The 27,494-nt window shown below is 41.7% G+C and overlaps 1 protein-coding gene across 1 annotated transcript; it reads left to right on the top strand.

Annotated features, from left to right (window-relative positions):
- Positions 1-1,013: 1,013 nt before the first annotated feature.
- Positions 1,014-26,801, top strand: SCPEP1 (serine carboxypeptidase 1). The gene is made up of 13 exons (XM_026680790.2): positions 1,014-1,347; positions 5,295-5,440; positions 6,748-6,837; positions 7,654-7,809; positions 9,206-9,280; positions 11,088-11,160; positions 12,417-12,454; positions 14,914-15,042; positions 16,484-16,577; positions 17,879-17,992; positions 20,178-20,315; positions 22,309-22,472; positions 25,121-26,801. Exons 1-13 carry the CDS (start codon positions 1,293-1,295, stop codon positions 25,184-25,186), a joined length of 1,338 nt encoding a protein of 445 aa, XP_026536575.2. The 5' UTR covers positions 1,014-1,292; the 3' UTR covers positions 25,187-26,801.
- Positions 26,802-27,494: the final 693 nt, after the last annotated feature.

Raw genomic sequence — 27,494 nt, 5'->3', positions numbered from 1 at the left:
CTTTATAAGGAGGAAGTTGTGGAAGCAAATACTTAGTTCCCAAATCAGACAACTTTCCGTATTGCTTGTGGTTTATTTAACCCTATTGCTAGGTTTGCATATACAAGTAAATGAAAAAAAAAGGAAATTACATCCATCTTGTCCGTCTTCTGTCCGTCTATCCACCCATCCATCCAATTTCTATGGCCACCCATTTCACAAGAAGTGATTCAGGACTGTACAGAAAAAGATCTGAACACAATAAATATGTCAAAAGTAATCAAACTAAAGTTTTAAAAGCACAAAACACTCAAGATCAAGGGAGCACCTCAAGATTTCACAGGCCCCCTGAGATTCCCAGGCCTGGTGACATAGGTTTTGAGTGACTTCCAGAAAATAAGTAGGAGTGGAGCTGATCTCACCCCAGGAATAGGAGGTGTGTGTGTGTGTGTGTGTAGGAAGAATGTTTCATAAGATAGGTGTGTGTGTGTGTGTGTGTGTGTGACTATGTAGGGGAAGACTGTTCCGTAAGGTAGGCAAGGGCATGGGGTGGGGGAATTCAGCCAGAGGTCCATACTGGTTACAGTTGCCAGCAAGAAACACATTGGATGGAAGCAAAGTCCAACCAGATTACAGGTTACAACATACAGGCTTAAACTACTTAAACTTTGTGGTTTCTTCCCCAAACCCCAAAAACTTTAACCTTAGACTGTCTACTATTGACCCCTAAGAGGCCTGTAGGGGGCGTGCATAAGCGCCCCAATCGTGCCTACCGTCCCTGTCCTATTGTTTTTTTATTTTTCTTATAAGTATCTATCTCATGTATTCAAAAGTATATTTATTCTTATACCTGTATCTTGTAAATACTAAAATACTTTAAATTCATTTTTTTCCCCACTAGTCTAATCCCCCTGGCAGCCAAACCTGGGCCAAGAAACGAACCAGAGGGAACCGGAGTTAGAGGGACTTGGCGGTTCTTCCAGAACGGAGCAAAAGAACCGCAGAGGCGAAATCCGCCCCGCCGGGACAGAGCCAGAATCGAGAGACCGCGTTTTGAATCACGCGCTCTCGTCGCGCGGTGAAAGCTGGTCGGACGCGGCTGGTCCAATTCGAAGCGCGCAAAGGTCGGGCAGGACCAAAGAGATCACGTGTGGGAAGCTTTGAGGAAAGGAAAAACATCCGCGGTTCCCGAGTTGGGTCGGGTTTTGAGGATCTGTAGGCTCGCTTTTAAACTCGGCTCGCCACTACCCCTTCTTCAGAAGCGGCTGGCGGGGAGTTCGAGCCTTACGGTTGTTGCTCTGAAGATTGTCAAGATGTTGCTGACGGAAAGTATTATTCTAATATTGTCGCTGGAGACTCTAAGTTCGGGTAAGCTTGGAAAGAAGGCGACGACTTCTTCTCCCCCCACCGCCCCCCAATCGTGTCTGGTTAGTAACAGCTCACAAGCCCACACACAAGTTTACGGAAGGTGAAACACGATCGGAGAACGGTACTCCTTTCGTGGTGCTGAATTTAAAACTGACCGCATCTCGAAGCTACTAACCCGAGCGTAAAATGATTGTATTTGTTGTTTGTATTTCTGTTGAGATTTTAAAAGCTTGCCTTGTGCTGCTGAGCTTTCTCGTCCTGCCAGCTATGCAAGCCTCCTTCCGTGGAAGAATATTATGAAAGTGGCAGAATCTGAATGAGTAATCATGGGCTGAAATCTCTGCGGAAATCTCTTAGATCCTCTTTTTAGAGTCAGCCCCCATTTTGGGTTGTTGGTGAACTGCAACTCCCAGCAGCTTCAGCCAGTGTGATCTAATTTGTGTGGAGGTGGGGGGGGGAATTTCTCGTGTCCTTTTGGGGAATTTTTTTTGTGGGGTTTTAGTCTTCTACAGTAAACTGCAGTACATCTGCAGATTGCTGCTGCAATCTGCAGATGCAAGCAGTACAAGTTTAGGGACCCCTGCTTTAGGCACTCCTTCCTTCCTTCCTTGTTCTTTTTTTTTCTTTTTGTATTTGATTTGTGTTTGTCATCCACATACTTCTCTGATCTCTAGTGACGGCCTGGCACAGAGCTAGAAGATATGAGCAACTGTGAGGAAAACACTTTGATTCCCGGTATTCAGCCAAGCAGGCTTGCTTGGAAAGCGAGTGTAAAATATTTACTCCTTTAATTGGTAGTTATTTAAAACAAGTTTTTAAATTTGCCTTAAAGGAAACATCCCATGTAAGCAGTCACTCCTTTTTTAAAGCTAACATTTTAAAACTAGACACTTGAGGAAGAACTACTATATAACTTAAATTTAAATTGTACAACTTATGCTCCCAAAGGTGGAAATATTTCTTCAGAGACAAAGTATATATAGGTAGTCCTCTACTTACAATTCATTTAGTGACTGTTGAAAGTTACATTGGCACTGAAAAAGTGACTTATGACTTTTTTTCATACTTATAACCATTGCAGCATCTCCATGGTCATGTAATTAAATTCAGACACTTGGCAACTGATTCATATTTATGATGGATGGTCATGTGACCACCTTTTGCGACCTGACACCCAAAGTCAATGCGGAAGCCCGATTTACTTAATAAATGTGGCAAGAAAGGTTATAAAATGAGGCAAAACTCACTTAACGAATGTTTCACAGCAACAGAAATTCTGGGCTCAATTGTGATCGTAAGTCGGGGATTACCTATATATGGTGCAGCAGGCATTTTCATAGACAAAGGGGAAAAAATGAAATAATGATAGAGGAATAGTAACCTACCCAAATTCCTTATTGAGTTTCCATGACTGAGGGTACATCTGGAATTGGGAGTCTTTAGTTGTAACCAAATCTCTCCATGCTTCATCAACATGGTATGAGAGCAAACCCCAGTAAAGCAGAAAATATTTATTTATTAAATGTATATGCCCATCTCACTATGGATGCTATTTCAGAGCAACTGTTTGTGGGATTATTCTACTTTTCAATCGGGTGGCAATAAGGAAGAGAGCCAGATGTTAAGGCTATCATATCAGGGCAAAAAAAAAAATCTAGATGACCACTACATGTAATCGGGGAGCTATAGAACAGTCTAATTTGCTCCTATCAAGTGATCTGGATTTTTCCAGATGATATGTAATAGGCCTGCATGTATGGTTCTTTTTAAAAAACAGGTTAAATATTTCATAATGCCAGTCTATTCAGATCAATAGTGTTAAACTTGTAGAAATCCTTTCTACCTAACCCTGAGCTATTAAATTTGAACACTAAAGAGGAGAGGAATGCAGTCCTATAAAAGTCTATTCTGGTGAGTCCCACTGATTTGAATGGGATTTACTTGTAGGTAAATCACTATAGGACAGCAGTCCACAATCTTTGCAGCTTGGCGGCACAGGTGGGGTGGAGGGGAACCGGACCATATTAGCAGTGGACTGGTGCGCATGTGTACATCATGTGTGTGCAGTGCACGTGTGTACCAGCCCGCTGCCCAGTTGTGAATAGGCCATGGCCTGGTAGTGGGCCACGGTGAGGGATTGGGAAGCCCTAATAAAGGATACTAACCCTTGTTCTTGGAAGTTCTCTGTGTTTGCAGAACATTGTCTTTGAGGCAGAGATAATAATGTGATTTACACTCACAGCTGCTTATTATGGAAGTAAATCCTACTGAGCAGTTGACTTTTAACCACCAACTCTATGTGAGATTGTGCCTATGGCACTCTGAGAATCATGGTACTTCATTTTATTTTATTTCTCTCCTCTCCCCTGCTTTTAATAATGAGTTGTCTATCAAGCATCAGTGTAATTAGGAGTAGCCATTTGCACTGCAGAGAGAGGTTACAGTTGTTAGTTAAAGTAGTCTATGATCTAAACTCTATTTTGACACTGCCTTTAAACAAGTACTGTTAATAGCTACTGTGGGAAAAGAAGGTGGCAGTATTTTGCATGAAGTCTACACCTATGGATAAGCAATTGCATTGGAGTCAGTAGGACTGATATGATGTAAGCTGCTGTAGGAATGTGTCCTCTTGATGGAAGACGAGAAAAAGAGGTAGGAGGCTATCTTGGCAATCTACTTGGCACTGGATTTGGTTGTACTGCACAGTCCTGTTTCTTAACCTGTGGACCTTGGAATGTCTTGCAAGGTTGAATCCTGTCTACTGAAGAGCTTCAACGAAATTGCACCCACTGGAGTGAGGTGGTGGGTTTTCTACTGCCAGTTCTTTGATTCCAGGGGGGGTCTGTGGGATTGGAGAAAAAGTGCTAGGGCTTAAGAAAGGGGAAAAGGCACTTTCTGGTATCATCCCATGGGATTGGACAATTGGCACTGTCCAATATTCCTACCTGCTCTTCTTTTCTTAAAAAAAAAATACTTTTTAGATAAGGCTAGCATGTCTGTTTTTTTTTTTATTTCCAAGCATGCCCATGAGCTTCATGTGCTGAGCTTCATTTGGAAACATCCAGGAAAAGGGACAAAAGAAAGATGGAATGTAGGAAGGAAGCTGAACAGGTTGTTTTCAAATAAACTGTGGTGGTTTTCCACAGTCCTAAAATGTTGCCATCTGTTTGGTCTCCGAACTGACAGTATCTGTTTTGTTGTATAAGTAGACCAAGGTAGATTACAATCTGTATTCATACACACCCCCCAAAAAGGAATGAGCTTAATGCACAGATACCGACAGTTTGTCCTGTTGAAGTGGGCAGAGCTTATCTCGAAAGTAGAGTATATTCGGATGGCAGATGATCTGCAGACTCCTTGATAGTGACCCCCCCAAAAAATCTTGTTAATGTTTCTGAGTCATATTATGAGACATTTTGATAGGTAGATCTTACTCTCTGATTCATCATAGCTCTGGGGTAAATGTGACCTCAGGGCCGTCTACTGAGCAGAAAAGATTCATAGACTACCTCACTCTTCCATTGTCATTGTTGATGGAACACTTGGTGCTCAAAATCTAATCTGGGCCTTGACGATTACGTTTGTGTAGTACCCTGTAAAACCAAGGGTATTTCTGGCACCGAAAGTAGCATTGCTATCTCTACTATCTCTGTTCTTTGAAAGAACCACATATTGTACAAGGCCAATTGTACATGGAAGTGTGGAGTAATTACAGATTTGATGTGGTAGTGTAGAACAGGGATCTCCAACCTTGGCAATTTTAAGACTTGTGGACTTCAATCTCCAGAATTCCACAAGTCATAAAGTTGCCAAGGCTGAAGACTCCTAGTCTGGAAGGAAGAGATTCTTCTCCTGAAATTCTCAGAATGATAGAAGAATGCCAAGTCCTCTTGTGTCTTAGCTTTGTAAAGCATAGTAATTGCTTATTTTCCCCCCTCCCCTTTTAGCTTTTTCAATAAAGGAACCTAAAGAAGCGAAACAGGCGTGGGGGTATGTTCCTGTCAGAAGCAATGCAAGCATGTTCTGGTGGTTATACTATGCAGACAGTCCCACTCAGAATTTCACACAACTTCCTCTTATCTTATGGCTGCAGGTAAGTTGGGGGTAAGGCTTTGGTGTGAGCTGTAATGGAAGGACAATAGCATCAGAATCCTGTAATACCTTGTAATAGAAGGTTTCTAAAACTCTGAACGAATCCTTCAGAGGAGAAGAATAAAGTTTAAATGGAGATTCAGCCCTATAACATAAACTGATTGCATTTGGCGGGTGGGATTGGAGGGATTGAGTCATTGTTAATTCCTGGTGACTGGAAATGTCCTGCAGTTTTTTGGTAAGATTTCAGAGGCGGTTTTCCCTTGCTTAATTCCTAGGACTGAGAAGATGGGGCTGTCCCAAGATAACTCAGGTAGCCTCATGCCTAGGGTGGAACTAGAATTGTCAGTTTCGGGGGTTTTAGCTAATGCCTCGACCACTACACCAAACTAGCTCTCATTGTATATTAATTATACCTCATTGCCTTAATTATTCTAAATCAAGTTATTAAAAGCAGTTGAAAAATCAGAAATGTTATTTCTGATGCCCCACACGAAGCTGTAGTGTAAATTGTTTGGATTTGTAAGTTGCTTGGAAGGCACGGGAACAGTAATGCAAATTGCAAGGGCAAAAATTAAATTATGGCATAACATAAATGAGCTATAGAATTTCATTGTGGCATTCCTATGCCTATACAGGTAACTCTCAACTTACAACCATTCATTTAGTGATCGTTTAAAATTACAGCAGCACTGAAAAAAGATATTTATGACTGTTTTTTACACTTATAACTGCTGCAGCATCCCCATGTTCACATGATCAGAGTTTGGTAATTGGCTTGCATTTATGACAGTTGCAGTGTCCCGGGGTCATTTGATCATTTTTGGGGACCTTATGACCAGCAAAGTCAATGGGGAAACCAGATTCACTTAACAACCGTGTTACTAACAACAACGGTAGTGATTCACATAAGAACCGTGGCAAGAGAGGTCGTAAAATGGGGCAAACTCATTTAACAGCTGTCTTGCTTAGCAACAGAGATTTTGGACTCAATTGTGGTCGTAAGTCAAGGACTACCTGTAACAAACAGGAATTAAGTTTAGCTGGGAAAATTCAGAAATTCTGCCTGCTGAGCATCTCTTGGAAAGGCCTGCATTTTCTTTCCCACGTGGACTAACATAGCACTCGGAAGCCGTTTCTAAGAAAAAGTTCTACATGATTCTATTTGTAGATTTGCATTAACAGCCTTGGAATGAAACCATTCTGTTCATCACACCTCCTTTTCTTGAGAGATAAATGAAAAAAAAAGATAGCAAGAAAAATGGTTGATGATTTTCCTCTCCATTTCTCATCTCTGTGTTTCCATAGGGAGGCCCAGGAGCTTCAGGTTGCGGATATGGAAATTTTGAAGAGATTGGTCCCTTAGATTCTGATCTAAAACCAAGAAAGACAACTTGGGTAACTGTGTTAAGTTATAGTGGGAAAATTGGGCATGCTCTGGCAGGCTATGTTTAAAAAAGGATGCTTTTTGCAATATGTTGGTTTTTGTTTGAGATGCAGACTTTGAGATCTTTCTTGCTCATTTTCCTCTAGGAGCCCATATACCGTATGCTTCTGAAGCTATCAGTTATTTAAAGAGATTTTACTCCTACACCTCATCCAGCAGCCTAATAGATTATTTGTCTTCATGGCAGGAAATCTTTATTTGCTCTATTTTTCTATATTGTCCTTGTGTTAAACAAACCAAGTAAGACTTTAGGATTCATATTTAAAGAAATGAATTTTACCAGTAGTCATAAGACTGCTCTTCCACTATCCTGAAAGCCAAAAACAAAAACATGTATATTAAAAAGATAGCTTACAAGCATATATATGCACATGTGCACAACAACATACACATAAACACACAGACAGACATATAAGGAAAATTAAAATTTTTAAAAGAATAAACTTAAAATTGGGGAAAAGCTTTGAACCACAAACTGTGGAAGGTTTGACTCTGTTGCAAGTATTAACAACTGAAAGTAAGAGACTTCTATGGCTGAGGTTGCCTATGAATGAGAATAGCTAATGCTAAGACATATTTAATAAATGCCTCTAGGCTGAAAATATAGCGATAATGAGTAGTGCATTATCCTTTCAATGCAAAATAAGCTCTCATGTGCCTTTGCGGGAATCTTTGAAAGAGTCTTTCCTTCTTTGTCATCCCTTTTAAGTATGCTGCCCTCCCTCTGTGTGTGTTGCTGATGTCAGTGTTTTCTTTGGGTGGTGTAGCTGCAGGCAGCAAGTCTTCTCTTTGTTGACAATCCTGTTGGCACCGGATACAGTTATGTTAATGACACCCTTGCCTACGCCACTGATCTCAGCATGGTCGCTTCGGATATGATGGTGGTTCTCCGAGAGTTCTTTAAATCAAAGGCGGAATTCCAGGCAAGTACAGCCGGAACAGCCCATGGAATGTCTTACTGTCCACTACCACTGTATGAAATCCCTAAACTACACATTAACCCTATTCAGGCATTGCAGAACGGAAGTACTCATCACACAAGCCTTTTCTTTAAGCTCTGCTGACATTTATCAAATGGCTTTGGGGATGGATGTTTACAGAAGGAAACCTTGCTTAAATTTGCTTAAAATTGCACATGTGCTGACTTCCTTGCAAATTAGCATCTTGAACAATTGGCATCCTTGTTCATGTCAAAGCCAGTCCACTAATAGTTATGCTTGCAAAGGCTCCTGTAGACTGTTACCCCGAACAGTTTGTGCTAGAGGGCAAGGCCTGTTGAGAGTGCTGACATAGCAGGAATTGCCTGAAGGCTAGATTTAAGCTCCCCCTTCCCCACTTCAAAGTTATCTCAGAACATGGGACAAATGATGGTGTATTCAAAGGTTCCTCATTCCTGCAGTGTAGAGATTGCTCCCTCCTGAAAATTAGCCCTTTAATGGAATGATTTATAACCCTAGGCCTAATTTCAGTCTCTCTGTGTGTTCTGGTGTGACACACAAGGCCTAATTTCAGCCAGAAAGACTTCGGGCATAGGATCAGTCCTGGGAAGTAGGTTTTTATTATGCTCAAAGGGAGATATGAAGGATCCCTGTATATTCATTGGGTTGCCCTGTCATTAAAATGGAGTGGATTCTCTAACTTCAGGAGAAATATTTTTTTTTAATTTTTGGAATGAAATGTCCTAGTTACTGTGTAAATGACTTCATTTGGTATATAGGTAATTCTCGAATTATGACAGGTGCTTAGCATTACAACCCCCCCCCCCCCAAAAGGTACCTATACTTATGACCATCATTCAAAGTTCTGACAACTGCTTCCCCCACTCCCAGTGGTCACATAATTGCATTTTGGGCACTCGGCAAACAGCATTTATGTGATTTACAGTGCTTTTTGCCAGAAACCAGGCTTTGCTTAGTGACTCTGGCAATTGGAGTGAAAAACATAACATTGAGTCTGGTCATGTGACCTGCTTGGCACAGTGCTTGGCATGGTGCAACTGTAATTCTGGGCTCAATTACATTCGGAAGTTGCGGGCTACCATAATCTGCTTTGCAATGTAATGAATCCCATGTCTGTGGAATGGGACAGGACAGAAATCCAAGGGGGTGTCTTTTACTTGGCTGGATAGCTGCAGATGGAGACCATTTTGTCTTGCTCTTCTGAGAAAAGATTTCCCTTTGGTGTTTATGGGCATCAAGCAGGAAAAAGAAAAGAGTGAAGGTTTATTGATGTATTGAGTAATTCTTTTATTTTTGTGGAAGGTGTATAAAGGGTTCAGTCGCTCAATATCTTTTTTTTTAATGCATTTTTTCCTTTCAGACAATCCCCTTCTACATCTTTTCTGAATCTTATGGAGGAAAAATGGCAGCTGCCATTGCTCTGGAAGTTCATAAGGTAAAGTTGATTTTTCCCTGTCAGAGAATATGGTATTCTCATCAAGGTAACTTGGATTTCTTCTGCAAGATCCGGAGGGAAGAAGAATCTCTCTTAAATCTCTCTTAATAAATGAGGCATATAAAATCCTCCTCGAATCAAGGTTGATTCTTGATTAAGTGTTAAGATGAAAGTGTTTTGCTACTGCTTCTGGGATAGATTCCTCACCTCTCAGACTACTCTATGACCCTGGGCTTTCTGATGCTCTCCTTTCCCAGGGTTAACTAAATTTGACTGCCTTTGTTTTTTTCAGATCAGTCAAAACTGGCTAGGTGCTGTTACCTCTGAGGTGAAATATATATGTGTTCCCATGTCAGGTGTGAAAGATCAGGTCTACAAGTGGTTCAGTTAACTGATTTATTGCTATAGCCTAGCCTAGTGGTTCTCAACCTTTTCTTCTCCATAGACCCGCTTTATATACCTTTTGTGGTCATGGACCATGGCCATGGACCACCAAGACTTAACTCAAGATTTAAATCACAATATTTCTTCAAGCCTGTGACAACATTGCGGCCCCACAGTGATCTGTGGATCACAGGTTGAGAACCACTGCTATAGACTATGCACCAGAATTTTCTCAACTAACAGCACCTGCTTAGATTTATATGAGAGTCAATGGAACTTAGCGTATATTGGATGTGGTCAGCTTGTGGCCACGTAGGGATTCGAGTCTAATCTCTCTTTTACCCCACCCCCAGGTTCTTCCAGTCCTTCTCCCACGTCCCAATATGTTTTTCACCCAGTCATCTGAATTTGGAATTTCCACTCAGTTGGCCACAGGAACCCCGAGAAAGCCTTGGTTATTCCCCCTCCAGTGGCATCTCCAAAACTGTCTACAGACAACTTATTGTTGTATCTGATATCTAGAGAATAATCACAGCTGTTGAACAGTTTATTTTAATGTTAATGATACAATTTAAATTCAATTAAATCTTGCTTTTTGACCCAATTCTATCTAGTTCTTTGCCCTTTCCTCCCTCTCATGTAGATATGTAGATCTTGCATGTGACTCAGGCACCAGGTGCGGTCCTAAGGCCAAAAGATATTGTACATCCCTGCTGCAATCAGTTGTGTAAGTGCACACCGGCAGTAGGAGCCATGGGTTAGCAAGGGATTGAGCAGCTACTCTTACTTTTCTCTAACTATTATCAAAAAATGTGAAGAAAGTTGAGGTGGGAGGGAAGGAGGGACAAAGGGAGGGAAGGAAGGAAGGAAGGAAGGAAAATGTAATGTACAAATTACATAATATCAAGTATATTTATCTGTATATCTTGGGAGGACCAAGCTCTCCAGATAATTGTCTCTTCTAGACTTGATTCCTGGCATGGATTTGATAACTAGAACAATGGAGGCAAAAGATGTTATCGCTGAGCTAAAATAAACTGTGCATAGGCAGCAGAGTCCACAGAGGTGTGTTAAAATAGACAAGATGGTGAGTAGTCCATCACAAGGCAAACCCTGCCCCTTTTGCGCATTCGTCATTGTACAAGGTTTCAGAGGGGCGAGTCTTACGCTTCATCCACCATCTTTCTGATCTTGACACACACATAGGCCCACATGTGTAAGATATTGCTAGAGATTTTATTGCTTTCAGCCAAAAAAAGCACTTTCCTTAGCTATAGAATCGGCTAAGAAATCGACCTAAGTTAATAACTTGCAGTTCTTGTTTGCTTTCTTCCTGCCCTTAAGGGAAGGTGCTTGAAAGTATATGATACATTTACCTCAGAATAATTAGGTTTTAATTAAACCTTAATTCTATTTTTTTAAGGCTATTCAAGCTGGAACAATCAAGTGCAATTTTCGTGGAGTAGCCCTTGGTGATTCATGGATTTCTCCTCTAGGTACATTCATGTGGAACTAAGTACATCTGTGCTGTTGTGCATCTTCCAATGTATTTCTTGCCTTTTTTTGGCAAAATCTGAAGAAAAAATAAAGACAATTTGATATTCAGTACCAGCAACCAGGTTCAAGTGAAATTGTGGAGGCTTGGTTTTATCCCAGCTTGACTTCAGGTGCCTCAGGATTAAAATCTCTTCCCTCCATTTTATCTGTATATTGAAATTATTCTGTTCTGCTTTTCTGTCAGATAGTTTTTGGAATCTGAGGAAGTTTACAATGGTGGACTTGATGCTCTCTGAGTTTAGTTGTTTGCTTGCAGATGTTTTATTACATAACTAAATAATACTGATGATATTACCTAGTTAAGTACTGAAATGTCTGCAAGCAAACAACTAAGTTCAGAGAACACCATGGACTCTGCAGTTCAACCCTGAGCTATAGATATTCTCTTCTATTGGAAGTTTAATATTCCAGCCACTGAGAATTATATATTTAATTATATATGGCTTTCTGGTTGGTTATTTTAAGTATGATTAAACTGGGCACTTTTTATCTTAAAGGAAAAAAGGTATTGCATGTTCGAATAGGAGAGCCAACACATGTTCCTGATTACTGTAAAAAGAATGTTGTTACTAGATACACAATGGCAGTTGTCAGTAAGAATCTGGGTTGGGCTTCCCATGTGATTTGGAAATAGTCCAGGGGGTTTACTCCCCCCTCAAAATCTTGGCTGTTCTTCAGAATAGCAACATGAATAAGATCTTTTTAAAAATGTGAATAGTTTAATGTCATTTTCCTCAGCCTGATAGCATCAAGATACATTAGTTAGAGTACAGGCTTTCAGCACCCAGCCAGCATGGCTATCACTGCAATGTGGGGATGATGGAAATCTTGTATCAATGCTTCTGGAAAGCACCAGATTTTGATACCTTGGAATAAATAATAAACAGTTTGGTGCTAAATTAGATTGCCATTGATTTAGAGATTTTGTGAGGCTCCACTTTAAAAACTAGGAGTTATTTCTGTGCATTTATACTGCTGCCTCCTCTTCCTTCTCCTCTTTTTGAAAAGCTGCCAATTTTAAAATAGCTAGGATTGATTTTATTTCTGTTCTTATTTTGTCTTGATGCAGAAAATGCTCAGGAACTTAAAAAGTTACTGCCTGCTTTAAACAGAGAAATATGGGAAAGATACTAAAGTTTATGCCCACTATTCTGTTTTATTTTTTAAAAAGCCAATCAATGTTTGTTTCTTTTAGATTCTGTGCTTGCTTGGGGGCCTTACCTGTATAGCACTGTAAGTATATATTCCATATCTTTAAAAAAATTATTAATGTTTTTACAACTACAAGGAAGAATACCGTGTTTCTCCAACAATATGGCCTCCACCAATAGGAAGGCCCAGCATGATTTCTAGGCATGAGGTGAAATTAAGCCCCACCCCCAAAATTTAGGCCTATTTAATCCATGTGTTTCCCCACCATTTCTCACATCATTCGTTAAAACTACACGAGGTGAAAAGAAATGGAGGGGGAGAAAACTTGAATTTAGGAGCGCCCTGCAGGTAGCCTAGGCTAGAATACCCCAATCTACTACTGATAGAACATTGTCTGATAGAAGCCCCCAAAGGCAGAGTCACCAGCTGCTTCTATCAGCCGGTAGAAGCGGCCTCGGGGCGAGCGACCATGCACACTCCCCTCGCCTCGAAGCCGTTTCTATCAGCCGATGGAAGCTCCCCAAAGGCCAGCCGCTTCTATCGGCTGGTAGAAGCAGCCTCGGGGCGAGCGCCCCATGCACACTCCCCTCCCCTCCCCACAAAGCCATTTCTGTTGGCCGATGGAAGCTCCCCAAAGGCAGAGTCACCAGCTGCTTCTATCGGCTGGTAGAAGCGGCCTTGGGGTGAGCGCCCACATGCACTCCCCTTTCCACGAAGCTGTTTCTATCGGCCGATGGAAGCTCCCCGAAGGCAGAGTCACCAGCTACTTCGGGGCGAGGCGTGGCTGCCCACGGAGCGCTCCTGACAAGAGCACCCCATGCACACTCCCCTCGCCACAAAGCCGTTTCTATCTGCCGATGGAAGCTCCCCAAAGGTAGAGTCACCAGCCACTTCTATCAGCCGGTAGAAGCGACTTCGTGGCGAGGAGAGTGTGCGTGGGGCGCTCACCCTGAGGCCGCTTCTACCGTCCGATAGAAGCGGCTGGTGACTCTGCCTTTGGGAGCTTCCATCGGCCGATAGAAAGGCTCGTGGCGAGGGTGTGCGTGGCGCTGCCTGAGCCGCTCTACTGTCCGATAGAGCGGCTGGTGACTCTGCCTTTGGGAGCTATCGGCCGATAGAAAAGGCTCGTGGCGAGGGAGTGTGTGTGGGTGCTCGCCCGAGGCCGCTTCTACCGGCCGATAGATTTCCTCCCCCACGCACACCCCCACCTAGAGCACCCCATGCTCACTCACCTCTCCATGAGGCTGTTTCTACCAGCCGATAGAAGCGGCTGGTGACTCTGCCTTTGGGGAGCTTCCATCGGCCGATAGACGCAACCTCATGGAGAGGTGAGTGCTCAGGGGGCGCTCTAGGTTGGGGTGTGTGTGGGGAGGAAATTAAGTCATTCCCGAAAAGACGTCTTAGCTGTTTTTCCGGGGCTAAAAAAAAAAAAAAGACCCGGCCTTATTTTATGAGAAACATGGTAGAAAAACTCAAAGTTGCAACACAGTTTGTACAAAACATAAAACTAATAAAAGAAGGGGAGAAAGAGAAAAAGAAAAATAACTTGAACTATTCTACTTTAATAAATAGGGTAATAAACGTTATTATGCAGATATGATAATTACCTTTATATCAAAATTCATGCAAGATTGTTGTTAAAGCACAATTTAATCCTTAGCCATGCAACATCTAATGGATCTGTTTTGCTGCCAATAAACAGTCAACTCAAGCCTGGGAGTTTAGCTTGAAGCACGTGCTAAATGCTTTCCTTTTTTTTTTGTTCTTCTCTGATTTTTGACTTCATGAGATTTGTCATGTTGGATCAGACCAGAAATGTCCCTCTATTCCAGTTCCTAGAGGCAAAGCCTGCATGCTGTGCTTCTGGAGAACTCCAAAGATGGGATTGAAGTCAGCAGGTTTATAGAATGTTATGATCAACATTGATTGCTTAGAAACAGAGGCTAGAAGGAAGTAAACTCTTGGACCTCAAAAGCTACATCTGCTTTCAGTGCATACTTGGGATCTACTTATGTGTTCATGCATGCAAGCACATATTCTCCAGTGCCCCACTTTCTGTACAGCTCCTCCAGCTGTCTTTAGCTGTTTTTGATCCTGAAGAAACCACCTAATGGCTTTGGCATTAAACTTGGCTTCAGTAGCAGAGTCTCAAGTGTCCTGAGATTTATCTACCCTGCAAACAGGCCATAAGGTAAAACCCACTTAAAAAGAAACTATATAAAGCATCGGTGGTAAATACAAACCCTTTAGAGCATGACAATTCTCTTTACCAAGGACTTTCAATAGTTTGTGTTTGTTGACTTTGTTCAGATTAATAAAACCATTTTATTAGTCTTCTAATATATCGTTCCAGGTAGCCTCTACATTTTCTTCGAAGCCATTGCAAATAATATCTTGTTAAAATACACATTGACATTGGGGCGGTTTACTGCCCAGCTTATATTACTTTGAAAGTACTTGAGGCATTTTATGCAACGTTGGTTCCGGATTTCTTTTTTTCCCCTTACTGCTGCATCCCCATCCCACTCCTTGTACTGCAGTCTTTCCTAGATGATCAAGGCTTGAAGGAAGTCACTACAGCTGCCAAGAAGATCCTGAATGCAATAAATACAGGGGCATTTAAGTTTGCTACACTGCTTTGGGATAAAGCAGAGGATATCATAGAAAAGGTAAAGAGATTGATTTAATTGATTGTGTGCCATCAACTTGATGGCAGCTTCTAGGGACTAGACCAGGGGTGGGCAAACTATGGCCCGCAGGCCACATCCGGCCCGTTGGTCTGTCCAATCCGGCCCGCCCCTGAAAAAAAATCGCTGGGCGATTTTTGCCCTGCGCCGCGTGGCCCCCAAAGCTGCAAAACAGTGCGGAGCGCTCTGGGGGTAGGAAAGAAAAGAAGAACTTTGCAAAGGCCTCGGCTGGGAGATTGAAATCACCTTCGAGTGTGACCTCTCCGAAGGTGAGTCCCGCCGATCCCCTTTTTTTCCGGGGCTTCCAGGCTTAAACTTTGCAAAGGCAAAGTTTGCAGGCGGGAGCGTCTTCCGGCCGAGGAGCGGGAAGGGTTCCGCCCGGCAGGCGGGCGGGCTGCTTGCAGCGGGCTGCTTGGAGCCACCTAAAGCTAGGCCGCTGCTGGTGGAGCCTTGCCCTGCCTTGGTGCCCCATTTCCCGGCTTGGCAGTCCTGCTCGGGCGGCACTTTAAAAGCCTGCTCCCAGCACCCGAGCAACTTCCCAGCAACTTGCGGCTTCCTCTTTCCTCACGGGCGCTCGTGCCTGGCCCCGAGCTGCGCGGCGGAGGGGAAGCCCGGCAGGCGGGCGGGCTGCTTGGAGGCGACCCGGCGGTACTCCGGCAGCAGCAACAGGCAGTTCCGCCCGGGCTCCGCTCAGGTGTCCGGCTGGGGCTGTCAGGAGTTGCTACCGCCAGCACAGCTCCGCGCGGCTCCAGTCCCGCGTTGCCTTGGGAAGGAAAAGGCAAAACCAGGAGCCGCTGAGCCTGAGCCTCCGGTGCCGCTGCTGCCGTTGCAAAGCACCACCGCGGCTCTTCCTTTTTGCCTTTCCCTTCCCGAGGCAACGCAGGACTGGAGCCACACGGAGCTGCGCCAGCGGTAGCAACTCCTGACTCAGGGGGCCTCCGAGGGGAGGGGAAGGAGGAGAAGAGGGGGGGAAAGGGTGGGGGGGGCGATTCCCAAAAAATCTTGTGCTGACCCGGCCCGTCTGTCAAATTTTAAAAGTCAATGTGGCCCCCGAGCCAAAAAGTTTGCCCACCCCTGGACTAGACAGACAGATTTTGCTTCTGACAATTTGTCTCCAGCTTGGTCTTCAGGGTCTCCCCATGGTGCACTGATCATCACTGTAACTGAGTCCATCCACCTCTTATCTTCTTTCCTTTCCATTTTCCCAGCATTTTACACTTCTAAGAGAGCTAGGTCTTCACTTAATGTAAAGCCTAGTTACTAGAGTCTTGACTGAAAACTTTGGATGGATTTCTTCTAAGATCCATTTGTTTCTTTTCTTGGCTATCTAAGGTATTCTCAGGAGTCTTTTTCAAAGTTTAGAGCAAATCATGCCTTTTGCTGGAGGATCTCTATTTTTAATGTCATTTCTTTTCTTGTCTAGAACACAAATGGTGTGAACTTCTATAACATTCTAACCCATGACTCTACAAAGGACACCGCTCTTTCATCTGCTGCCACTGAAACCATCCCATTTTGTAAGTTGAGTGAGAACTCTGCAATGCCAGAAACCTCTTTTTAGCAAGACATAGTAGTTTTTTAGAAGATCAAAATATAGTCCAGGATCTCCAAAATTGGTCCACAAGTCTTAAAGTTGCCAAGTTTGGAGAGCCCTGGTGTAGCCCCTTTACAGATGCTAAAATGGGTTTAGCAGTTGTTATCTTTTTCACAGAAAATATTTGAAACTCCAGTTTATAATGTCTGAACTCACCACACACTAGCCCTCTCAATATATATATATATTTCCCAGCATCTGGTGGGTTACGTGATATACCTATTGCAACTGTGCAATGGAGATCAGAGCCAAATAGGAAGTAGCAACCTTCAAATTCCCATTCCCTGCTCCAGTGCTCTAAATGAAGTTGCTGAAGTAAAGAAAGTTTCAGGAACTCAGCAATGGAATCTTGCATGAAAAGACTACGGTTCTGATTATCTAAAAAAGCAATTGTTTTGTTATTGTTATATTGGATCTCCATATAAGTCCCAAGCACTACAGACTGCCAACTTCCAAATTACACAAAATGCTTCAGCTGAGCATTACAAAATTAATACATTAAAAAAATCAGGGTAAAGATATTTTTTAGTAGAAAGCATGGCATTAAAGTCATGTCAGCAATTTTATTTTTTTGCTTGATGAATGGGATAAGCGTTTGCAATTTAGAGCCATAATGTATATAAAAGATTTGGGGTTTGACAAAGGAGTGCTAGACAGAATCTAGTGTTCCCTACTTCTGAATGGATCTGATTACATTTTGGTAGGCTGCCACTGATTTACTGTTCAGAGGCCCTTGAACTGATGGTCCTTGACATGACTGGAGCCATATTTCTGTAATTTAATTTTAATTTAATTTAATTACACATTGAACTGCTGCCTTATTGGGGCTTGGGAGGGGCAGGAGGATTTTTTTTTTGGTTTGTTTTATTTTGTGTATTTATGATTTGGTTGTTGCAATTGATTGTGTGTGAGAGAGAGGGTGGGGGAGGGAGAGGGTGGGTGGGAGGGAGGGAGAGAGAGAATACACAGAAGATAGAATATTAGCATTGGAAGTGACCTTGGAGGTCTTCTGCTCCAACCTCCGCTGAAGCAGGAGACCCTATACTATTTTAGACAAAGGTACTCAGTCTCTTGTTTAAAATCTCTACTGATGGAATACCCACAAAGAGAGAAAGAAATTATTTTGGAGTTTCTGCAGCAAAGATTAGGGAATTCATCTTTTTAAAATAAAATAAAAAATACAGGTAAACATCAAACGCAGTCTTCTTTCTCTTCTTTCTTCAGTAAAATTGTTCCAGCGTCATGTGAAAAATCAAATTAAAGACAAGCTGAATGACCTGATGAATGGGCCCATCCGAAAGAAGCTGAAAATAATTCCAGACTACGTTAAATGGGGAGGTATTTAATATCTACTGACTCCATCTAATACTCATATAGTTTCTTGTATATCATACTTCACAGGAGAATTAAGAACTTGGTGAAGAAGCTCTTATCTTAGGAAACTATATATTTAGATTATATTAGTTATGATTGAACTTCAGTGGCAAAATGTGTTTTATCAATCTTCAGTAACTTATCTGATATGCTGTCTTTAAGGGGAACTGGGGATATGTATTTATTTATTTATTGGGCCACTCATCTCATTGATAACAACTCTGAGTGGCTTACAATAACTTCCAAAGTGATGGTTCTCATGAATTTAACTAGAAAAGAGTTATTTTACTTTTACTTTTTTACACTTTAACCCAGGGGCGTCAAACTCAAGGCCTACAGATCATATCCGGCCCACAGGGTGCTTAAATCCAGCCCGTGGGGCCAGCCTGGAAATATGAAAGGACCAGCCCGCGGTGCCTTGGGTGGCTAAAATGGGTCGTGTATGCCCCCCAGCACCTAGTTTTCACCCTCCATGGCTTCCTACAGCAATCTGCCACCCCAAAATGGCCTGAAAAATGGGCCCAAAACAGGACAAAAATCAGGCTGATAACGGCCAAAACCCCCTACTCGCCAACCCCTTACCCTGGCTGGCCCATAGACAAGAACTACAATGCTAATCCGGTCTTCAAAGAAATCCAGTTTGACACCCCTGCTTTAACCTATAAAAATTACATCAAGAGAACTGTTGTACAGTTACATGTACATGTACAAAAGCAACATCAGCAGCAATAATAGAAGTTAAAATGTTGAACTTGGATCTCTTGAGTCAGGCCTCAGCCCTGGAGGTTGTTTGATGTCAGCTGGACTTATATTGCAGAGTTAATGTTGCCGAGAAAAAATGGAGGCAGGAATGCTAACTGTGTTGCCTTGAACATCTGGAGGAAATCAATGCAAAGCTATAAATCTGAATAATATCATTTATTTAATAAGAGATGATGATGGAGCAAGGTTTTTAGGAAATAAGGATATCAGTTTCCCTCTAGAATTACTAACATACCAGTCATCACCTTTCTCTTAACATGGGAACTATCTAGACAGCCTTCCGAATCTGGCACTGACCAGACATGTAGATATCAAAAACTCTTAGCAATGGCCATGTCATTTGGGAAATTCTGGGAGTTGAATCTGGATGGGAGTGTTACAGAAGATTGGAAGAATGACTCAGACTGGCATGCTATTCAAAATCGTCCCTCAGAACAGGAGTCTCCAAGAGTGACAACCTGACAACTTGTGGACTTCAACTTGCTGACTGAGGAATTCTGGGAGTTGAAGTCCACAAGCCATAAAGCTGCCAAGGCTGGAGACCTCTGCTTTAGAATGTTTGGATATTCTACACTATGTATTTGTAGTAATAACTCCCTATTTTTTAGGGGAAACTGCAATTCTAGTTCTCTGTACATGTGAAGATTTTTTTCATCTCTAGGTTAAGAATCTTTTCATCAAATGACAACTCCCCAAATTCTTTGGAGAACACTACAGCAATTGTTAAACTGGCACAAAATAAATAGAAATTCCATGTACAGATATACCGTACAGACAGATACAAAACTATTAAATCATAGTTGTAGAATTGGCCAAAAACATCTGTGCATGCTCCTCTTATATTTTTAAAATGGTGTTAACTTGTCTCATTTCCAGTCACAATCAGGTATGGGGGGGGGGGATTCCCCAGATTAAAAGCCAATTGGGTTCTAAACCTGACTGAAGTTAATTACTATTTCAAATTCTATTTGCAACTATGAAGTTGTTAGAATTTCTGGGTAGCTCTGAGATTCAGGTTATAAACCCCAAGCTCCTTCCCCCGACCCCACTTTTTAATGCTGGCTCCAAAATTCAGTAGTGGATCATAGTTTCCTCTAATTTAGAAACTGGAAATACATGAAAAATATTTTTTTGCAGATTAAAATGAAAAGGAAAAAAAAATACTTTATCCCAACCCACAGCTGCAGAAAGAAATGGAGATGCCAGATCCTGGCAATGAGGCAAATGTGTCTTTTTTGCACCCCCCCTCTCTCTCCCTCCCTCCCTCCCTCCCTTCCTCTCACACACATACACACATGGCCCTTTCCTTTATCAATAACACTGTATATGACCTTCAACTGGCAAAAGGTTATTTACCTCTTCTTACTCTTTTCTTATCACTCTGCAGGGCAATCAGCTGGTGTATTTATGAATATGGCTGAAGACTTTATGAAAAATGCAATTGATATTGTAGACAGCTTGCTCGAGGCCAATGTGAATGTAACTGTATACAATGGGCAGCTAGATCTCATTGTTCCTACAATAGGTAAGGGTTTTTTCCCCATGGGAATGAGCTTGGTGGAGACAGCAAAGCAGGTCATTATTGTTAGGTGCAACTGTATACAAATAGTCCTCAACTTACTACCATCATGGAGCCCGCCCGCCATGATCGTAACTCGTGAAGATCCTAAAATGGGTCACTTATGTGACTGACCTGATTTTATAGTCTTTTCTTTGCGGTGTTCATTAAATGAATCTTCACTTAAGCAAACCAATGGTTTTCAATGGGTGTGTTTTTGTTGAAAACTGGAAGTAAATGCCAAAAACGGCATGATGGTAGAAGGATGATGGAAGGATGGTAGATAGCATAGTTCTAGAAGGAAATGGGGACTACAGAACCCAGAAATAGTGGAAAGAAATGAGCTGGGTTAGAAGAGAGTGTTGAAGAGAGAAATACAGTGAGACATAAATGGTATCGGAGGCTAAACCTTTTGTATAGGAGGGATATTTTGCTAGGAGATAGGATCAAGGCATTGTCTTGCGAATAAATAAGAAGTAACTGGCATAAGCTTGTAGAGTTTATACATTCCCATTCATCTTAAAATGGAATTCCTTCAGGTGAGTAGTTATTTGGATTGCTTTTTGCTTTTAATGATGAAATGCTCCTTAGCTGAAGTCAAAGTGCTGGGTTTATTTTCTAAGCCCTCTACATTTCTACTTTGCTCCATTTTGAGATTTCATCAGTCTTTGCAGGCATATGCTGAACTCTAATAAATTCTTCTTCTTTTCAATTACAGTTTATTAACCCAGGTTAAATGATTAACATACAGTATAACATTAATCTAGGCAAGCAGTATGCTGGGTTTTTCTTTCTTTAATGAGATATGTAAACCAGGCCCTTGTAGTATGGTCAACAAATCTAGGTAAACAAATCTAGGCTGAGTAATGGGTATGAATGAAGCCTGTATTATCTGCCCACTCAGCTGAATTTAGTCTAAGTTCTTGTGATGGAAGGCTGTGTTGGTCCTTTTGAGCAAAAATGACTGGAGCTTTCAGGTCTGTTTGATCAAAGGCATTCACATCAATGTCGGTAGACATAGACTAAGTTATGGAGTAATTCAATCTCCTAGAACTGGGCAAAGACAGTATGCTTATTTAGATTACAATTAGACGATCTTCTTGGCTAAATTAAATCCTTCAGTAATACAAATAAGCATATTTATTTATGTATAAAATGTATTCATTCCCTACTCCCAAGGGATCCAAAGCAGTGTACCAGTGACTTCACACCATTTTCCATGTTTATACTGTTCTTTTCTATTCAGTGACAATATTGATTCCAGAGCCCTGACATTGGGATAAGATAACTTCATCAGGGTCTGTCTGGCAATGGTAAATCAGCATCAGCCAGTTAAACCATGATGATTTCAAAGATGAGTTCCTGGGGAATGATAACAATGATTGAGATAGCCAACATGACAGCAGGTGCCTGGCTATATGTTATACACATACATGCACACATTGCTAAGATGTGTATGTTTTTAGTGCTTTACTAATTCTACAGTGGGTCATTGTGGGTAATTGCAACCAAGATTTTTAATAACTCTCTTAGGTGATTCATCTTGCATTGAAAGATTTTTTCCCCTTTTATTTATTTGTTTTACAAATCCGCATCCTGCTCTTTCCAGGACTTTTTATTGCTTTATTTTATTTTGACGGCTAGCAACAGTACTTAGATCTATATACTGCCCCATAGTGCTTTACAGTATTCTCTGAGTAGTTTACAATGTCAGCATTATTGCCCCCCCCAAAATCTGGGTCCTCATTTGCCAACCTCGGAAGGACAGAAGGCTGAGTCAACCTCGAGCAGGTCAGGATTGAACATCTGACAATGAGCAGAGTCAATCTGCGATACTGCATTCTAACCACTGTGCTACCATGGCTCTCCAGCCTGGTAGGTAGGGGATCATCTGTTCAAACGAGCAGTTTGTTGCAGGATTTTTTTATGGTAGAGTTACTGATCACCGTTCTCTGTTTAGGGCAAGAAGCTTGGCTCCGGAAGCTAAAATGGCCCAAACTGAAAGAATTCAATGCACTGAAGTGGCAACCTTTGTACACCTGCCCAGAATGCACAGAGACGGCTGCTTTTTATAAATCTTACTGTAATCTGAGCTTCTTCTGGATCCTCAAGGCTGGCCACATGGTAAGTCCTTTCCATGCCTTCAGAGTAAGCAGAGGACATCTTCTGCTTTGTATGTTGTAAGAATTAAAACATTTTGTAGAAACAACTCTGCATAGCCCAAAGACAAAAGAATAGGGCAGGTATGATGATACTTACATCCCTTTCCATGAAAGAGAGAGGCTACCAATAAAATAAAAATTTTGCAAAAAAGAAAGAGAGGAGAAAGATTGCCATAAGCAAGGCTTTTTCATTTGATCATAACACATGGAGATTATTTTTTCAAATACTTTTTATTAAAGAATTTAACAATGCTAAAAAGTGAAAGTGGTTTTCCCATAATCCTACCTTAATTCCAAAGATCATTGTCATTTCGAACCAAGTGGTGCCATAAAGTTCATAAAGGGTTTCCAGAATTTTATAGAAATGTTTTTTTATTTTAACCCCAATGAAAGAAGTCAATTGAATGTTCCATTGTTTCGTTTCTAACGATCTTGCTCTTCAATTCATCAAGTTGCTATCATAGGGTTGAATCTTTAATTGAATTATCTTTTTCTCAGTCTCAAAATTATTCCAGGTCATTTTTCATCTCCTGGCTTATCATTTGTGTTTTCACTTTGTCATTTCTGTCTTATTTTTCTTTCTCTTCTAAAGAAACAATTTTTTACTTAAAACATTTATACATCAGCTGGGATTTGTTTTGCCTCTTCATCCTGACAGTTTAGAATTCCCTCCATTATAGTCTCTTCCATGTCTTTCTTCCTTACAGTCTTCAAAAATGCATTTGCAGGTGCAGAAATTATTTCTGCCAATTTAGTTTTATGTTTCTCTCACAGTTCTTAAAAAAAATCCTTTGAAGTATCTCAAGCATCATAACTTTGTCACTTTATAAATTTCACAGCTCTTCTTTCAGTTCAAAAATAGAAGCCAGGTTCTCCCTATTGATTTTTTTTTTTTAAACTATTCCTGTCTGGAACTTTAGCCTTCTTTAGGGTCCCATTTCCCTAATCATAAAGTCTCAGATTTCTTTGTTTCCTTATTTTCAAATTTCAACCAATCATTTTGGTTGGTTCCAGATAGATTAAACAATTTATGTTTCTACAAGAATTTTTTTTATTGAGTTATTTCAAGAACCTTAGCAAAAGGCCTAATATTTCAAATTTGCTTGTTCTCTTAATTCATTTATAACTTTCTTGAATTACATTTATGTTCTTCACATTTTTTTAGGCCAGTAGCTAGTATTACCTTTACTTTGGGATGAAGTTTTATTCACCAGACTTGTTGCTTGGAAGACCTTTACTAACTTTAAAATCACTATAAATCCAAAAATGGCTAATAAGTGAGGATGGATGAACCCAATGTCCTTAAAGACTCCATGGTGGTTGATAACTTGATGGCTTCCCTTATCTCCCAGTGCTCCGACCTGTGGGTCGACCCCTGTCCTGCAGTCCCTTCATGAGGAGTGGCTGCCTGGAGCGATCTCTCGTCCTCTCCTTATCTGGAGAGGCTCTGTTGACTGAGCTTGTCGGTCTTGGTCACATTCTCACCTCCATTCCATCAGAGACATCTAGTTTGCCATTCCCTGTGGTGTCTCCTTTGGATAACTCCCCCAACTCTTCCTCAGAGGCTGGCTCGAGGGAGAAGGAGATCATTCCTGGCACATCAGGAACTGCCAGCAGAACAGGCTTCGGCTGGAGATAATTTGCAGGCCAGCGAAGAAGAGGGGGAGAAGCTGCCTATCATGGTAGATCTCAGAGCACACAGGGGAGAGAAACAGGTTTTCCAGATTGCTTGGCAACAGGCCTCACCCCTCTTGATGGGCTGATCAGGAGCTATTTAGCATGGCAGGCAGAGGGAGGCATTGCTGGGAGCAATGTGTGTGTGTGTTGTGACTGTGTGCTTGTTTGTTTTTCCTGAGACTCTGAATTTCTGTAACCCATGAGCTAATGTGGATGTACTTTAAGTTTTGCCTAGGAGTGCTTTATGTTCGTTTATTGGACTCGCTGTTTGAGCAGCTTGCTATTTGTGTTATGGACTGATTGGCCATTGCCTGGGGAATTAATCTAGGTTTGCTCTTGGCTGGCTTTGGTTGGTACAATTCTAAAGCTGGGTGAAGAGAACTACTGGGGGAAGACAAATAAAACCCTCCATAAACCACACTGACGTGCCAGTGTGAGTGAGTGGGGCAGCCCATTCCCTCACCCAGTTGTTCCTTCACTCAGATGAAGATCCTGAGGCAGAGTTCCCCAACCTTTTCAGCTTTGCGGACCGTCGGGAGGGGATGATTTTGCACATGCGCTTGCCCGCTGCTCATGGGATGCTTACACGAGTTCGCCCACCACTTCTGTGCCCCATTTCCAAAAGGCTAAGGCCTGGTAGTAGGCCACGGCCTGGGGGTTGGGGGCCCCTGTCCTAAAGGACTATGGTTAACTATCTATATTTGAGATAATGGAGTCTAAAAATATCTTGTAGTTTTACTGGAATGAGCAAGACATTCTATTTCCTTTTTTATTTTATTTTTTCTCTGGCCTCATTGAACAATGAAAACAGTAAATGAATAATATTACAAAACTTAAGGAGCACCCTTTTTTTTAAAATGGCTACTCCTGTTCTTGTGGCTTTCTGGAAAATCCCCTGCCGTTGGCTAACCACTGATGTTTTTTTGTTCTCAGGTCCCGGCTGACCAAGGTGACATGGCATTGAAGATGCTTAGGATGGTCACCCAACAAAAGCAATGACTAAATTAGAGCCAGCTGGCTTGGCTCCTGTTTGGAATCTTTTTGTGGCACCTCAAAAGCTGAAGGAATAATTATACCATTGTGTTTTGATTTTCTCAGGTATTATGTAAGGCACTTGAAGGAGACAAAGATGGAAATAATTCACTTTCTTCCTGTGGTAACTTTTTTTGTAAAATGTGAAGATCTCTTGATCCACTTCTGGTTAGCATAATCCTTAAATGCTGGTAACAGAAGGTGTGAGTAAATCAGGGATTTGTAGGCTATGTGTGGCCTCTATGTTGTAGCCTTGGAAGATCCTCTTTTTGTCCTGCAACATCTGGCAAAGTTGGTGAGATATCAGCAATATCCTTTTGGGATAGGTTTTGCCAAAAGGTAGTAGAGATGGACCGATCAAATTCCCAGAGTCAAAATGCATCAATTTGCAACTTCTAAACACTCCCAAATAGCCCAAAAATGTCCCCCATCCAGGCTGAACCCCATCCTCCTGCAGAGATCATTGTCCTAGCCTCCAAATAGTCTGGGGTAGCTCCCAGGACAAGAGTGGTTTCCCACTCTTGAAGTAATGTTTTCTCAATGGCAACGTTTCCTTTGGATTGATTTTTGTCCTGGGCATGGGAAGCCAGAGTATTTTTCAGCTCAAGCACTTTTGTACCTGCTCAGGCAATACACTTCCCAGTGGTTGCCCCAGACCTCATGCCCAAAGCCATCACCCTTTTTTCTATCGGCCTTTGCAGCTTGATTGAAAACAAGGTTGCATTCAGGTCTTATTTAAATGAGATTTGCTTCCAGGAAAGTATATTCAGGATTGACAGGCATAAGTCCGTCAGCATACAAGGCCTCATTTCTAAAGTAGAAGCAGTTGTTTTTCTTGGCGTCCAGTGAGGAGGAAATATAGGAATAACAGCAACCTGGAGCAAAGGTTAGGTCCAAATATGGACCTAACATGATCCTCTCTGTTCTTTTTTGACAAGCATACATTCTATGATTTAGGGGGACATAATTACCTTAATTACCTTTTAAGTGACTTGCCCGTTTGGGATAGCTAGTTCTGTTGTTCAGAAATCCAACGCAGGTGTTTTGTTTTGTATTTCTTTCTTTTGACTCATGATTTAAGTTCTCTGTTCAGGCGATATAACCAACTGAGGGGGCTTTGCAGAGCATTTGTTTCATTTGCATTGTTTACATACTTACCGATAAAATGAAGTAAAATGCTGAGTCAGGAAGTGCCAAAGCCTATGTGTGGATAATAATGGCAAAATTCCATGAGGTAGGTGGATGGACTTGTCTGTCTCTAATGCTGAGAAAAAGCAAATACACAAACTTAGTTCAGAATTATCCTCCTCTGGCTGTCCCACTTGTCATTCTGTGTGAGGAGTCGCTATGGAGGCTTCTAATATTGGTACTGAAGTACATCTCTTGAACCGGGAAAGCACTGTGTCTTCCTTAAAGTTGCCAACTGTTGGAAATGAAACTGACATCCTTTATACACAGTTCAATGTCTGTCTAAAGAAATTCATTCCATGGTGGTGAAATTGCCTTTTACGTGTATTATATATATGTACGTGAAATCTGAAAGCCAAAGACGTGGCCTTAATAAAGACTGATTTCCCTCATACTTCATCAGCTGATGATGAATCTGGGTGTATCTACAAATATATCTGGGTAATGGAGCTGAGATTTTTTTTTTAAAGGATTATGTAGTGTTCTCTTCCCCCTCATCCGCCCATTTGAGAGCTGTGGCAGAAATTTAAGTTTCTCTGCCTCAACCTCTCTTCCCCTGAACGTAGCATACAGCTCTGTTCTTTTAATCTTGCCTGGGCTTGCATGTTAAGAAGACTTTTCAATGATCCCTCCTAAAGTGCAATTAACTATTAGGCCACCTGGTGGGGGAAGAGATCTTTAAATAGGACTGGGCCTGGAATACCACTGATCTGCCTAGTCCAGTATTGTTATCATTGGCTTGGGTACATGATTTATTAAATAAAATACAATTGACTGGAGTTTGCACAACATACTAAGCCGGTGTGGCCAACCTTGATAGCTTTAAGACTTGTGGACTTCAACTCCCAGAATTCCCCAGCCATGTTGGCTGAGGAATTCTGGTTGTTAATGTCCACAACTTTTAAAGTTGCCAAGCTTGGACACATCTGTGTTAAGCCATGAACTATGGGTTCACTCAATAAATCCCTGCTGTATAAGCTTGATGTGTTTCGTGAACTGGTGGACCTCCTGAGTTTCAGGCAGAAAGTTTACCACCCTGACTTGGTAATGCCAAGCTTTGGCAACTGAGATCATGCAGGGTAGGATC

The sequence above is a fragment of the Notechis scutatus genome, chromosome 2 (assembly GCF_049901735.1).
Source record: "Notechis scutatus isolate UNSWTSFEM ecotype Mainland chromosome 2, rNotScu1.2, whole genome shotgun sequence".
NCBI lineage: Eukaryota > Metazoa > Chordata > Lepidosauria > Squamata > Elapidae > Notechis > Notechis scutatus.
This window is presented reverse-complemented; position numbering and strand designations above follow the sequence as displayed.